A 13,398-nucleotide genomic window follows, 5' to 3' on the forward strand; every position below is an offset into this window, starting at 1 on the left:
TGTCAGTAGCTGCACTTAAAAACGACTTTCTAAATTCATCATTTCTGCACTGCTTCTGTTTTAATGCACAGTATATAAAAAAAAACTAACCAAATAACTAACAACCCAGATTACCTCTGATTTCTTAAACACTGAAATTGAAAATTCAGGACTCAACCAGCGGACAGCTGCGATGTGACAAAATATTGAACTGCAGCTGGTAAACCGTGACTGTGTGACACTTCACCTGTCTAAGGTTAAGAAAGGTACACAGTATGGCCTGCTGTAGACCCTGATCGGTCCTTTCTCCATGTTGGGATGATTAAATTATTACGTAATTAATGAAGTTACTTCTGTTGCTTTGTGTGTAAATAAATGCAGCTGTCTCTTTTTGGAGACACTCGTGGATCCAACCGCAGTCCGATGCTGCAGGTTTGTAATAAAGTAAAATGAAATAGTCCTAAACAGCTGGAAACTACACCGTCATCTGTGTGTGACAGTTCACCTGTCTGATGTGACGACACGTAGATCTACACAGTGTAGATTCTGGTGCAGACTGATCCTCTCTCTTATACTCTGCATTTTATAATTATATAACTTTAAGTTACCAGTGCAGTTGTTCTGTATGCACAACTCTCTTGTTCTCTTTGGAGACGCTCATATGGATCCTGCTGCTGTCTGATGCTGCAGGTATTAAACAAACTTGGAGCCAATAGTTTTAAACAGCTTGAAGAAACAAGCTTCAGCTCTGAACATCTTGTGGGAAAAAAAATATTTGGAGTACTACTGAAAATGTTGATATTTGAAGTTGTAGAGCAAAGTGCGTGAAAAAGCTGTGTTGTGATATTGGTACACAAACTGCGTAATAAGGATCGCTGTCATGTTTTCAGGACGAATATTGATGCTGAAATGTGGAAAAATCTTTCCCTAAATCACTTCACGCAACTCAAAGTACTGCTGTTTGTGTGTCTATCCAATAATGTGGTGGTTCAGTTCAGACTTGTGCCGTGTTGAAAAAGATATGGAAGTGTCACTAGGCCTGACCGAGTAATACTGCCGGTGCAACTTTTACGGAAACCGATTACCATAACGGATGTCTGAAGGAGGGTTGTACATGTCATCAAATGTTATTTGGCCATCAAGCAGCAGGCATGTTTTGAATGGGACAGCATAAAAGTGACAAATTTTGATTAACACTTTGACAGATTGTCATTCGGAGGCAGTCTTTGTAATCACAGCAACACGTGTCAAAAAATACTGCTGAAGTCAAAGTGTGTGGCATGTACTGGAAGAAGTGCACTTGATGTCTCAAAATCCCTGCATTTCAGGCCAGTGAATGATCTTTTAATGGAAAGAGTGGCTCTGACTCACTGACTGACTCAACTAATGAATGAAGGCAGAAACAAGCAAATAAATGAATGTATGGATGGATGCTTGTGCTAAACTGAGCTCACCAGTGTAAGGTCCCTCCCTGTCCTTCCGGCTCTTGGTGAGTGAGCAGTATGGGCGTCGCTCTTTCACTTCCATAATGCTTCTGCTTGTGCTGCTGGCAAACATACAGGCATGCTGCTGTACAGCTGCAAAGACACAACGACAGACAGAGAGAGAAAGGCAGAAAAAGATAAAGGAGGAAGAAAGAGCAAGACAGAGTCAGACAGAGAGAGTGAAGTGTTGTTGGACTCCACCTACAAACACACAAAGTGACAAAAAAAAAAGCAGTTGTCAAGGACAAATCCTACAAATTGCTACATTTCTGACAGTGATGAAGTGTATGCTGTTCAACAATAATTGACACAAAAGTGTTCAGTGACAACATGTGCTACTGCGATTTAAATTTCACCATCTACTGTTTTTACTGTGTGTGTGTGTTTTGTGTGATCTCCACTAAAAACATGGAGACACAACAGCATGTTCATTTGGTGTACTTGCTCCTGCTGGGTAATGCATGCTAAAAAGACACATTTTGTGAGCTCTGCACGTCCTGTGTGTCCTTGTGTAGCCGACACACAGTGGTTTTAATACGCAGGGGCTAATTCATGCCAGGTGGGATAAAACCATTGATTTGCACATTAAATTTAACTAACCGTCAGACATTAACAAGTCATGTTATCTGCTTCTTGTTGTTTGTTTCATTTGTGCTTCTTATACGTATCGATTCTTCATTCATACATTTAATGTAATTTCCTAGTTTACTGAACAGCAGTTTCCCCTATTCCATATTTTCATTAATATGGAGTTCACACAGCTACTCTTATACCCTCCAGTGTAAACCAAATAGGCCTGCATGCATAGCCGCTGTGACATCTGTTTGTATTCATCACAGCATGCTGGAGCACTTAACTGTTAACTGCGCTCCGTGTTTCTAGTAACTGCACCGTAATGAATGTAAATAAATTGTCAACTCTGTGTTGCACTTGATGCTAGACTGCTTCATCCTTCTTTCTGATCCGCTTTTAAGATGTTACTGTCACTTGTCCCAGGAGAATTATCTTCTATATGGCTAGCTTCTAAATTTGACACTAAAAGTGAAGGAGCAAGTCATCAACTTGCATGTAGTGTTGATGCATTGGGACATTTCGGATTTCCTGTGCACAAAAGAACAAACAAGTGATTATATATGTACAATGCTGATCAGTAAAACCAGCACAACCTGATCACAAAGCATAGGTAGCTTTATCCAGTGGGGTTGAACACAATATGTGACCAAGAAACCCGTCAGTTATTTATTCCATCCTATTTTTACATAATCTTCTTCTAAATGCACAAACAAGGGAAAAACAAGTAGGACAGAATGAAATCTTGTGAGAATAAAAACATTTGTTTATTTCACAAGTGCACTGTAAACAAAATGCACAGATCAGTCCTGATTAAGATAAGACAGAATTTGGTGGTACTAACGACCTACAAATTATTCACCGGCTAAAAAGACATTGTGTGTGTTTGTTTTTTCATTAACAGACAGCAGTTGAGACCTTTGATAGTTCATAATGTTAATACATGTAGCCTATTTGTACCATCTGGCATTTAATGTATGTAAACAGAAACACAAGTGAGAGCCGTGGAGCAGTTGCAAAATCCTCCTCCCACATAAAACACTCCACATTCTGCTCCTCCCTGATCATTCTCTCCTCATGCTGACAACAACGAATGATGCAGTCCTCTTTATATCAAATATGGAGAATTGGCCTTTGGTTACATTCTACAGCACAACAACATATGCATGTCTCAATTAATCTACTGCGATTTTAAGCAGTGAATCATGCAAAGGCCGCTACCATCTCATATGTGAAGATTTGCTCTTCTTCTTCTTCTTCTTCTTCTTCTTCTTATTATTATTATTATTATTATTATATCAAAACTTGTACATCTTTAGGGACTATGTAATAGACAAAAAACAAACAAAATGTCCCATAGAAACTGGGAAATTTTAATGAGAATATTTCACTATTTAGTGACATTTTACTAATGATGCATAGGTCAACAAAAATAGTCAACAGATTAGTTGATAATTGCTCTAATAGTATCTAATAGTATAGTTTCCACAGAGAAATGCTGATTGTTGATTATGAATAGCACAGCTGCACTTGCTCTTAAGTTGGGTCACAAGTAAAAAGGCAGAAGTGATCCTAAGATGGGACAGTAAGTTGATAGAATGGCTTCTTTAGATAAACATAAAGTCACCAGCTGCTGTCAATTTGCAACATAATGATAGACGAAAAAGGAAGGTTTAAAGGAAGTTAGTTCTAGAATTCTATTTTATGTAACCACGCAGACATCCAATTTTTGGAGGTAGAGTGACAAGAGTGATGACAGCTTTCAAAAGATAGGTTGATCAAAATGTGTAGCAACATTTATTTTGTGACAACTGGTCACATTCAGTACCGAACGCTGAAATTAGACACAGACAGAAAAGCTAAAGAAAAAAAAAAAAAAAAAGCTGACTTGAGTGAGTCCGTTTGGCAAGATATAAAGAGATATTAGGCAAAGCTCAGAGAGGGGGAAGGAAAGACTGCCAGTATGGGTCACGCAGCCTTATAAACCATCAACCTAATCTGAGACACTGATCCTTAAATCCTGTCCCTTCTCGACCTGCATGCATGCTTGTATGTGTGTGTTATTAATAGATATGCTTGTTGTGTTGAACAGAGCTGTGCAGGCTAGTTGGTTTGTGGATTCTATTCTTTTCTACTAATTTTTTTTTTTTAAGGTGATGTTATTACTGTTGCCAGTTTATGTTTTTACTTTGTTATTCCACCACAGTAGCTTTATTCACACTTTAAAAAAAAAATCGTTATTTGTCTAATTCAACATGTTGAGCCTCTGCCTGTAGCAGGGAATTTAAGGTGCAAGTACATTTTTTAAGGCCCCCTTTTCCCCTAAAAGCTACTTTTCTTGTGACTGGCCAACTTGTGGAAGCCTCAATCGGGGTTGAAAGCAGGGTTTGTAAGCATTGCCCAGTCCTCTCTCTAGTGTAGCGTTCTACAAGGCAAACAGTAAACCGACTAACATGTTGCCTCTTCTTGGTTGGAAATGGCAACTGCTCAACTTCATTTATATATGCTGAAGTCCAATCTGGAACATGAGGGAGAGAACAAACATCTGCAGCAACAAAGACTGAAGCAGGAGGACCCTGTTTGAATGTTCTGTTCATTATATGCAACTGTGTGCCATGACAGTGGATTTAGTCTGACAATCATCAAGTGAGTATGTGAATATGTATACCAGTCAACAATTTTAGAATGTCCCATTTGTTTTTACTTGATTTTCAATAAAGTTTTTAAAATTGAAAATCAAGTAGTTCAAGTCCAATGAATAGCTTCAAATATTATAAAGGTAAGTGGTGACCTGCCAGAGTTTCAAAATAAAGGGAATGTTACCCAAAACTAAAAAAAGAGCACATTTCAGAATTATAACAAAAAAAAAAAAAAAAAAACTTTTTCAGGGAACAAGAAATGAATAACTTAAAGCTGTTCTGCAGCAATGGAGGTTGAGTAAACCTTGAAAACAGGTGCTGCCAAACTCTGAGACCGATGCCATACTTTTCTGTCGGAAACCGGTGGAGTGACAAAAAAAATGAAGTGTGAGAAGCATCAGCAGTAATGCAGATGTTGAACCAGACCGTCATGGTGAAAAGGGAGCTGATCCAGAAAGCAAAGCTACCAGTCAATCTACGTTCCAACCCTCATCTATGGTCATAAGCTCTGGGTAGTGACCAAAAGAACAAGAGTGGCTTGGCTTGAGGAGGTGTTTTCTTGAATAGTTTACCACAGTAAAGTTGTATGTTTTTGCTGCTTCTGTTAATCATGGTGTTATTATATTTTATGTTCAGTGAACTGTCAGCTTCAAGGGTTCCTAGGAATACACACATTATGTGCTCAGTGACACCCCTCCCTCTGGTTCAATCTCCTCTATCTCCCTCTATCTTTTATTCATATCTCATCTCTCTCTGATTCCCATATTTTCTCACTCATCTGCAATGACGACTGAAAATTGCAAAGGCACAAAGAGACAGATGTCTTTAACAGCAAAGTATCTCTCTTCATAAATTACCTCAGGATCCCATATTCTGTTAGGAATGGAGAGGAAATGCAGTCAATGTATTGATAAAATTAATTTCCAGAACATTACTATGGAGATTTCAGAAGTAAAAGGTCAGCACACATGTTGTGGTCCACATATTAAGAAAGGTCAATGGTCAGCTACATTTTATTTAGGGATGCACAACATAAAATTTTTGCCAATGTCTAATATGCACGTATTCAGCCCATATACTGGCACATATTTTTTTCCATATAATTGCAAAAAACATCAGGTATATTTTGCAGTAAAATTAAAACATTATAATGCCTACACTTTTGACCCAATGGCAGGTTCAAACATAAAATACAACTGTATTCAAATACACACTTTCACTGGTTAAAATAAGATGTAATAAAAAGCACCATGAAAAAAACTTTCAACATTTAATTTTATGGAACATTTTCAAAAAAAAAGCTGCAATCTTTCATCCGAGAAGGAGCATCAGTGTTAATTCTAGGCCTATGCCGATATTTTCATTTTAAAGTCTTTATCAGTCATTACCACTACTGTTTTTTTCTATTGATTAAATTTACCTTCTTTTAAGAAATGTTGTACACAGGGTTTGATGTGCGATGGAATATTTTTTACATATAGTTGCATAAACAATAGATCAACATCCTGCTGAGAATACTGGCCTCAGCACTTGTTGACTGAATATTAATCATGAATGAATTAGATGTAAATTAAATACAGCAAAGTGTTGAAACACAAGTGCAGAATGACTTCTAGATATCCCCAGGGATGTGTCTGATCACTCTCAACAGGCAAGGCAGGCGTTGCATATCATAGACTCAGACAAGCACAGAAAATTCAACTTCACCTTGTTGCTGTTGAGAAGGTTCTTGTGAAGTGCTCAAATTAACTAGCTCCTCAACTTTGAAAGAGATTGTTCGATAGCTTTAGTTATGCAGCTTTTCTAATCTATGCACAATGTAATCTGCGTTCAGTATCGAGGGCCTCTTGTTACAACCCACAAACGGCAGCTGTCTTAGCTCGGCAAAAAACCACAACTCCACCTCAAATGAAAAAGCCGCAGTTTACTTTGTCACTCTTCATACTTCTTCTGGCAGGCTTACTAAGCAGAACACTGTGTGAGTAATGGTCTCTGCTGGTGGCATTTCAGCTGCATTAGAGGGTGTAAATTCTAGAGATCCTGTTATCTGCTGTTGATTTCAGGGATGAACTGATTGTTTTACTTGAACACTTCAGCTTGATGCTAAGGCAGAAAAAAACCTCAGCAAAACTACCACAGAGATACTGCCCTTCAACAACTGCATTAGTGTATACTATTAACTTTACAATGACAATGACAACCATATATCGCCGCGACCTTCCTCTGAAATATTTGTAACTAAATAGTGGATAAAACAAACAAAAAAGCAACAGAAAACAAAGCAAAGAAACAAACAAAAACATTTTAAAAGATGCTAAAGTTACTATGTGCAGTCACTTCTTTGGTTGAATTTGCAGAAATAGTAGCTGTTAGAGGAATTAAGAACTAATGAATGTTAATTTTATGTAGCTAAGAAGTTGGTAAAAAATCTGACAGAAATAGTACTGCTATTACTACTTTATTCAGACACTACATGTGTTACGTTATATGCTATATTATGTTAAAAGAAAATCATTGCGGAAAACTCTGCAATTGACATAATGCTGTTGCCTTAACCTATTACTTGTTTTATTGCAAGACTCCTTTTTGTATTTTTTAGTTCAACAGAATACTCCTGTCTATATATTTGACTTCATAATAAATAAATCTTTCCACATGATTAAATTAACAAAAGGTGCAGGACTGTTTTGAAGCCTGTCACTAGCCCGTTGCATGGGGCACCTGTGCTTCCCCTCTGTCAAATCTGTCAATCCACGCTGGCTCCAATACAAATGCTACAGATGTCTGTAAATTATAACATCCTTCTGCTTGCACTGACATTAAATTTCTCCGCATGGGTGAAGACAATTTGTCCAGCTGCTCTCTTTTCTGATAGACAGATGGTTCTGAGCAGGGAGATGCTGCATGGAGTCAGAAGTCAGTGTGGAATGGACAACCTGAATGCTTCAGGAGTGCTTATACATCACTTACATTGCACTTTTAAGGTGGATTTACAGACAGTGATACATGCAAAGACTGATTCCTGGGCAGGAAACTTTGCTGACAGTGCTTTAGAGCAGAAATGTGATTGACAGTCAATGTGGGATATGAGACAGCCACATCTTTGCTGTCTGTCACATAGCACATTTGCATATTCGTTGTCAGTTGTCCTTTGCTGCAATTGTCAGTATGCACATTGGTAAAACTTCAGTGGTGGTATGCATAACTATCCTGACCACAGATCATTGGTTTCTGGCTGTTGTACATAATAAAGTGAGGTAAGAAGCAATACAATGTCTCAGATGTTGCGAGCAGAGGACTAACAAGGAGAAACAATGGGGCAAACAGAAGTAAAGAAAGCAATAAGAGATGAAAAAAACTAGAGGTTCTTGACAAAAGACAAATAGAATGGAGGAGGGGGATTCAGAAGAAACAAAGTAAAGGAGAGTGAAAGAAAAAGGCAATTAAAGTGTGATTAATTGAAACAAAATGATAGAAACCATAGACCAATAGAAGCATTGGAAGTGTTTTTTTTTTCTTTTGAACAGATGAAATATACATTCTAAATTAAATTGTGACAAGATAAATATGTGTTTTAAAAAATAATTAAAACAGGGAAAAAACAATTGTGTGATACAACGCACTTAGCTGAACAAATGTCTGATCTTTTCACTTTACTGCGATGAGAAAAGAAGTAAAAAAGTGAAGATGAGAGGAAACAGAAATAGAGAGAAGGGCAAAGAGAAATGGGGAGGAGAGGAAAGAAAGATGAGAGTGAAAGCAATGATCAGTTTGCTGTTGTTTTTGGTTAAGAAATGAATTAAGAGAGCGTGATCAGGCTTCATCAATAATTAAACTGTTAATTAAAAACACTGTGCTTCAATGAACAATGAAGAAAAGCTCAAAGGGATTAAAGAGTCAGTTCAGGATTCCTCTTTATTTGAGTCTATCAATTAACCTATAACTGTTGCCAGTGAAAAATAAATAAATAAATAATTAAATGGTCTTTGACTGATGCTGCTGTTGTTTTTTTGGGTTTTTTTTGCACCTCCTCCCAGGTTCTCGTGACTATCAAGAGAGTCAGTCTGTGAAATATATATGCATTACCCGTTTTGTTTCTTACATGTTTTCTGTTTCATAATAGCTTAATTCTAGAACACAAAAAAAAAAAAAAAAAAAAAAAAGGTCTTTACAAGCCAGAAAATTAATATTATATACGTACAATTATCAAAGCATTATTTTCGGCATACAATGGCCTATGTTTGACAACTAAAACTAAATGATCCTATTGTGTGTGGAAGAATATTTATGGTACAATAGATGAAGCCCTGGACAGAGATACAGGGCAGATATAAATAAATATGAGTCAAGATGCCTTTAAGTGCTGTCTTGATGTGTGTGTTTTCATTTTTATATTAGTCACAGAATGTTACATGTGACAGTACAACAGAAGTCCATCTCTTATTCAATAAGACAAGCAACGCTAAAGCTCGGAATGACAGGTGTTGAATCTTAATGAAAAACATAAATAAAAGAGAGAAGCAAATGAATTCTGTGAGCTTATAGGTAGAGACAAAATCCAGGTATTTCTTGACTGCCTAAAATTTTGTTCGCTCTTTCAATAGGCAAAACATTAGGAACACTTAAATGCATTGTACCACCACCCACAGTGACCTCAACAAGAGCACTGACACCTTTTTTTTCTCCAGCAAAAACTAATAATGTAGAAGCACCATTGAAACTTTGTAGAATCCATGGCAGAGCTGTTGGATTGCATAACATTTCACAGTTGTAATTAATAAAGTGACTGGTGATTGCACTGTATAGTATATGGAGAATAAGAGGTTCCTGGGAAGTTCTACTGAATAGAGTTAAGCAAAGGAGAATAGCTGTGAATTATTCTATCTAAACAGAGGCTCACAACTTGTATTACTTGTTTTTGGTAGCACTGTGCTGCATATCAATCACATGCTACCAGTACACACGCCCCAATGTGACAGAGCGAAATGACGTATTGTATGTACTTTATGAAGGAAATGTCAAAAATCAGCTTCCAGCAAAAAGCAGAAAATGTACGTTGACTGTCTTAATTGTCTTGAACTTAAATATATGTTACTTAAAAAATATAAGTGAGTTGTTATTAGTCACAGTTGCAGATCTCTGACCTTGATTAAAAGTGCAGACCTTTGAAGAACTAGTTTGGGGCGCCTGCCCTATAGTCTTCTGCAGTCATCCATCCATTATCTATACACTGTTTAATCCTTACTAGGGTCGTGGGGGACTATCCCAGCTGTCTTTTAGGGTGAAGGCAGGGGAGACCATGGACAGGTAACAGTCTATCACAGGGCTACATATAGAGACAAACAATCACACTCACATTCACACCTTCGGACAATTAAGAAGTACCAATTAACCTCAGCATGTTTTTGGACTGTAGGAGGAAGCTGGATTACTCGGAGAAAACCCACACATGCACAGGGAAAACATGCAAACTCCATGCAGAAAGGTCCCAGGCCCAGGCTGGGATGTGAACCGGCGATCTTTTAGGTGCTATCCACTGCGCCACTGTGTAGCCCTGCAGCCATACAGAGTTTTTCAAATACAGTTTGTAGTGCAACCATATTTGTTAGAAAAACTGAATTTAATATATGGATCTGTGCAAAAAATGACAATGCTAAAAGGTGTCGTAAATTTCAGTATACACAAAGAGATGCCAAAAACATTAAAAACAGTTGAAAGAGTCTGACTAAATCTTATACCTATACAATTTGGCAAAATCCCACAATTTCTTCCCTAATTTTAAATGTCTACTGTAGGCCCCCCAAAAAAGCAGTAAACAAATGTACTGTCAAATACCCATTTTTTTTTTTGCAAATGCTGGCAATAAAGTCCACCAAAATGACAAAAATAAGTGGGTAATCCCGTCTCCAACTGTAGTTGTGCTACACATGATCACGTCTTACGCACAACTGTCCAAAAGTAATCCTAGTACCTGTGCAGTCTGCAAGCCCCTGCTCTGCCTAAATGCTCGCTAGATGACTGGTAATCATCTAATAGTTGTCAGGTTCTCACAATGATTATGTCACTTGAAACTGTCAACAGTCTCGAGGGTGTGTGTGTCAGTAAGAGGTAAAGCTGTCTCCTCGAGGTCACTCTGAAAACTGCCCAAGGAAGTATACACAGATATGTGCACTCACACTTCCACAAGCTCACTCATACTATCCATCTAAGCAGCCTTTGGGCAATACTTGTCCTCTATGTCTCGCTGAGGCCATATGCACACCCGTGTACACACACACGCATGCACGCACGCACGCACACGCACACGCACACACACACACACACACACACACACACACACACACACACACACAGAAGGGCCAACTCCAGTTAGTATGTAGCGACTGAGGAAATAATGGAGCAGGATGAGAGGACTGACAGTTTTAGTAAAATGCTGACAGTAATATTTCATGTTAAAGCAGCCAGTAACAGACGTCATTCGCTTTTAATATCTCAGACTTTTTGCAGGCCCTCACAAGTCAAGCACAAAAGTTAATTTAGGTCCTATCAAGGTGTCCAGGTGTGTGCATCAGGTTTCCGGTCAGGAATATGAGTGAAATTGGTATGGGAATATAGTGTAACCATACAAATTAGTGCAGCTTGATCTAAAACTAACATGGTGTTTTACAGTTTTTTACGATTGCTTAAGCACGATTTAAAACAGGGCTCAGAATTTCAAAACACGAGACACAATTAACACAACCACAAACACAATAACACCTCAGATCCTGTGCAAAATAAAACAATCTTGTAAAACCTATATACACATTTATATAAACCATATTATGTTACCACAGGAAACACACACATTCCACACGGCTTAATTCTGTTTGAACCTGTTACACACTGCTGTGTTTAACTTAAAACACTTTTAGCAATTCTACCTCTCAGTGATTAGATTACTGTAAGTGAAGTACACAGAGAAAGTGTAAATATACAACATGGTAAATTCACCAAACACAAGATCAATGCTGCAGACAATTGAAAATATGATTTATTTCTCTTCATATAACCAAAATCAGTCAACATAGACACTCACAACAAAACATGTCCCAACACTGTAAGCCCAGAAAATAGACAAATAAAAATACTGTACTACCAGTACAGGTTAAAAGTACTGTAAAATAAAAGAAGAAAACAAAAAGAAATCTGAATAAAATAAATTAAATACTACACATCTCTTCGCCTAGCTGGATCTGGCCTGAGAATTTAATCAACATTGCAGGCAATATCCTCATTGGCAAGACAACGTCTCGAATGACGGATCCATCCTTGTATAGCACAGCTCGATTTGGTCCCAAGCCTCTTCTGTGGCCTGAATGAGAGGCACCTGAGCTTGAGGCCAGAGATCATAAACCTCCCACCGCCATGCCGAGAAAAACTCTTTGATGGGGTTTAGAAATGGAGAATATGGTGGGAGGTACAGTACTGTAAACTGTGGATGGTGTTGAAACCAGTTCTGGACCAGAGCAGTGGTGGAATGACACATTGTCCCAGATGACAATGTGCTGCATCTGGTGCATTTGGTTAATTACTGTGACGAAGTTGTGCAATCGGTCCAAAAATGTGAGAATGTGATCCGTGTTGTAAGGGCCCATATTGGCATGTCGGTGGTTTTGTAGAGCACAAACCTGATTGGTGTCAACAATAAAGCAGAAACAGAAGAACACTCAGCTCTCTAGTTAGCACTCTGATTGACAATTTCTGTGGTGTTGTGTCCATAATGTGAACTCAAGTCCACAGCATGAAATAATATCATCATGTATTTCTCTTGCTGCACAGTCATTCAATTTCTCTCCAACTTTAGTGTTAATAGATTATGTGCATTCACACGGTTGTGCAAAAGTCTTGGCATGTTGTTTCTGGGCCAACGAAATGTATACTCACACTTACACGTGGAAGCTTTAGGTCCTAATACTGTAAACCTGAATCAGAAAATTTGCTACTGAGCATTGCAGAGATGAAAGATTTCAACATCACCTCAACACAAAAGAGAGTCAGCCACATAGTCAGTTTCAGTTGACTTATCGTTGAAATGCAGTGCACAATATCTAATATGTAATATCATACATTAACACTGGTGGGGGTCAGATATTAACCTAATAATAGCTTTGTTTTGGATACATAGTTTTTTTTTTTTTTTAAAGGGAATAGCTTTCAGTCGGTAGCCTACCTCTGCTCTGCCCATCTGTCCCAGCTGTTCTCATATTGGCACAACAATCGAGTCAAACTACAACACACATCTCAAATAATCCCCCATTCTATTTTCTTTATTACTCATATCCTTCATTCAGCACTCTTGTTTCTCTTCATACCATCCTTCCCTTTCTCTTGGTTGTTCTGCTGATTGTCTCCACGTATTTCCACTTTCCTTCTCTCGCTCCTCCCTGATAATCTAAGTCTCTCTCTTCCACCTTTCTTTTCATTTACGTCTCTCTCTATCCCATGTTATCTGACCAGAGTTTCAGAGTTCAAAAGTGCAAATCTGTCAAGATAATCTCTCTGTGTGTCTCTCCATCCATCTCCTACCTTTCCCTGATTTCCATCTAATCCCCCTCTCTACTCAGATTAAAAAAGAGAGAGGGATGAGAAAATGAAAGACAGTTGCAAGGATACCATTCTTGGGAGAGAAAAAGAGTGCCACAGAGATCTGAAGTGGAAAATGGACATAGCAGTAAATGATTGAC

The 13,398-nt window shown here is 38.1% G+C and overlaps 1 protein-coding gene across 11 annotated transcripts in view; it reads right to left on the reverse strand.

Annotated features, from left to right (window-relative positions):
• Positions 1–13,398, reverse strand: part of LOC111562847 (teneurin-3) — a 391,758-nt gene that overhangs the window by 277,020 nt on the left and 101,340 nt on the right. For 10 of the 11 annotated variants that reach the window (XM_055010067.1, XM_055010071.1, XM_055010066.1 and 7 more), the window contains exon 4: positions 1,434–1,664. In XM_055010067.1, coding sequence (XP_054866042.1) covers positions 1,434–1,536 — 103 coding nt within the window. In that variant the 5' untranslated portion in view covers positions 1,537–1,664. The remainder of the gene's footprint in view (positions 1–1,433; positions 1,665–13,398) is intronic. The other variant, XM_055010068.1, reaches the window with a different exon arrangement.

This window comes from Amphiprion ocellaris, chromosome 4, assembly GCF_022539595.1.
Source record: "Amphiprion ocellaris isolate individual 3 ecotype Okinawa chromosome 4, ASM2253959v1, whole genome shotgun sequence".
NCBI classification, from domain to species: Eukaryota; Metazoa; Chordata; class Actinopteri; family Pomacentridae; genus Amphiprion; species Amphiprion ocellaris.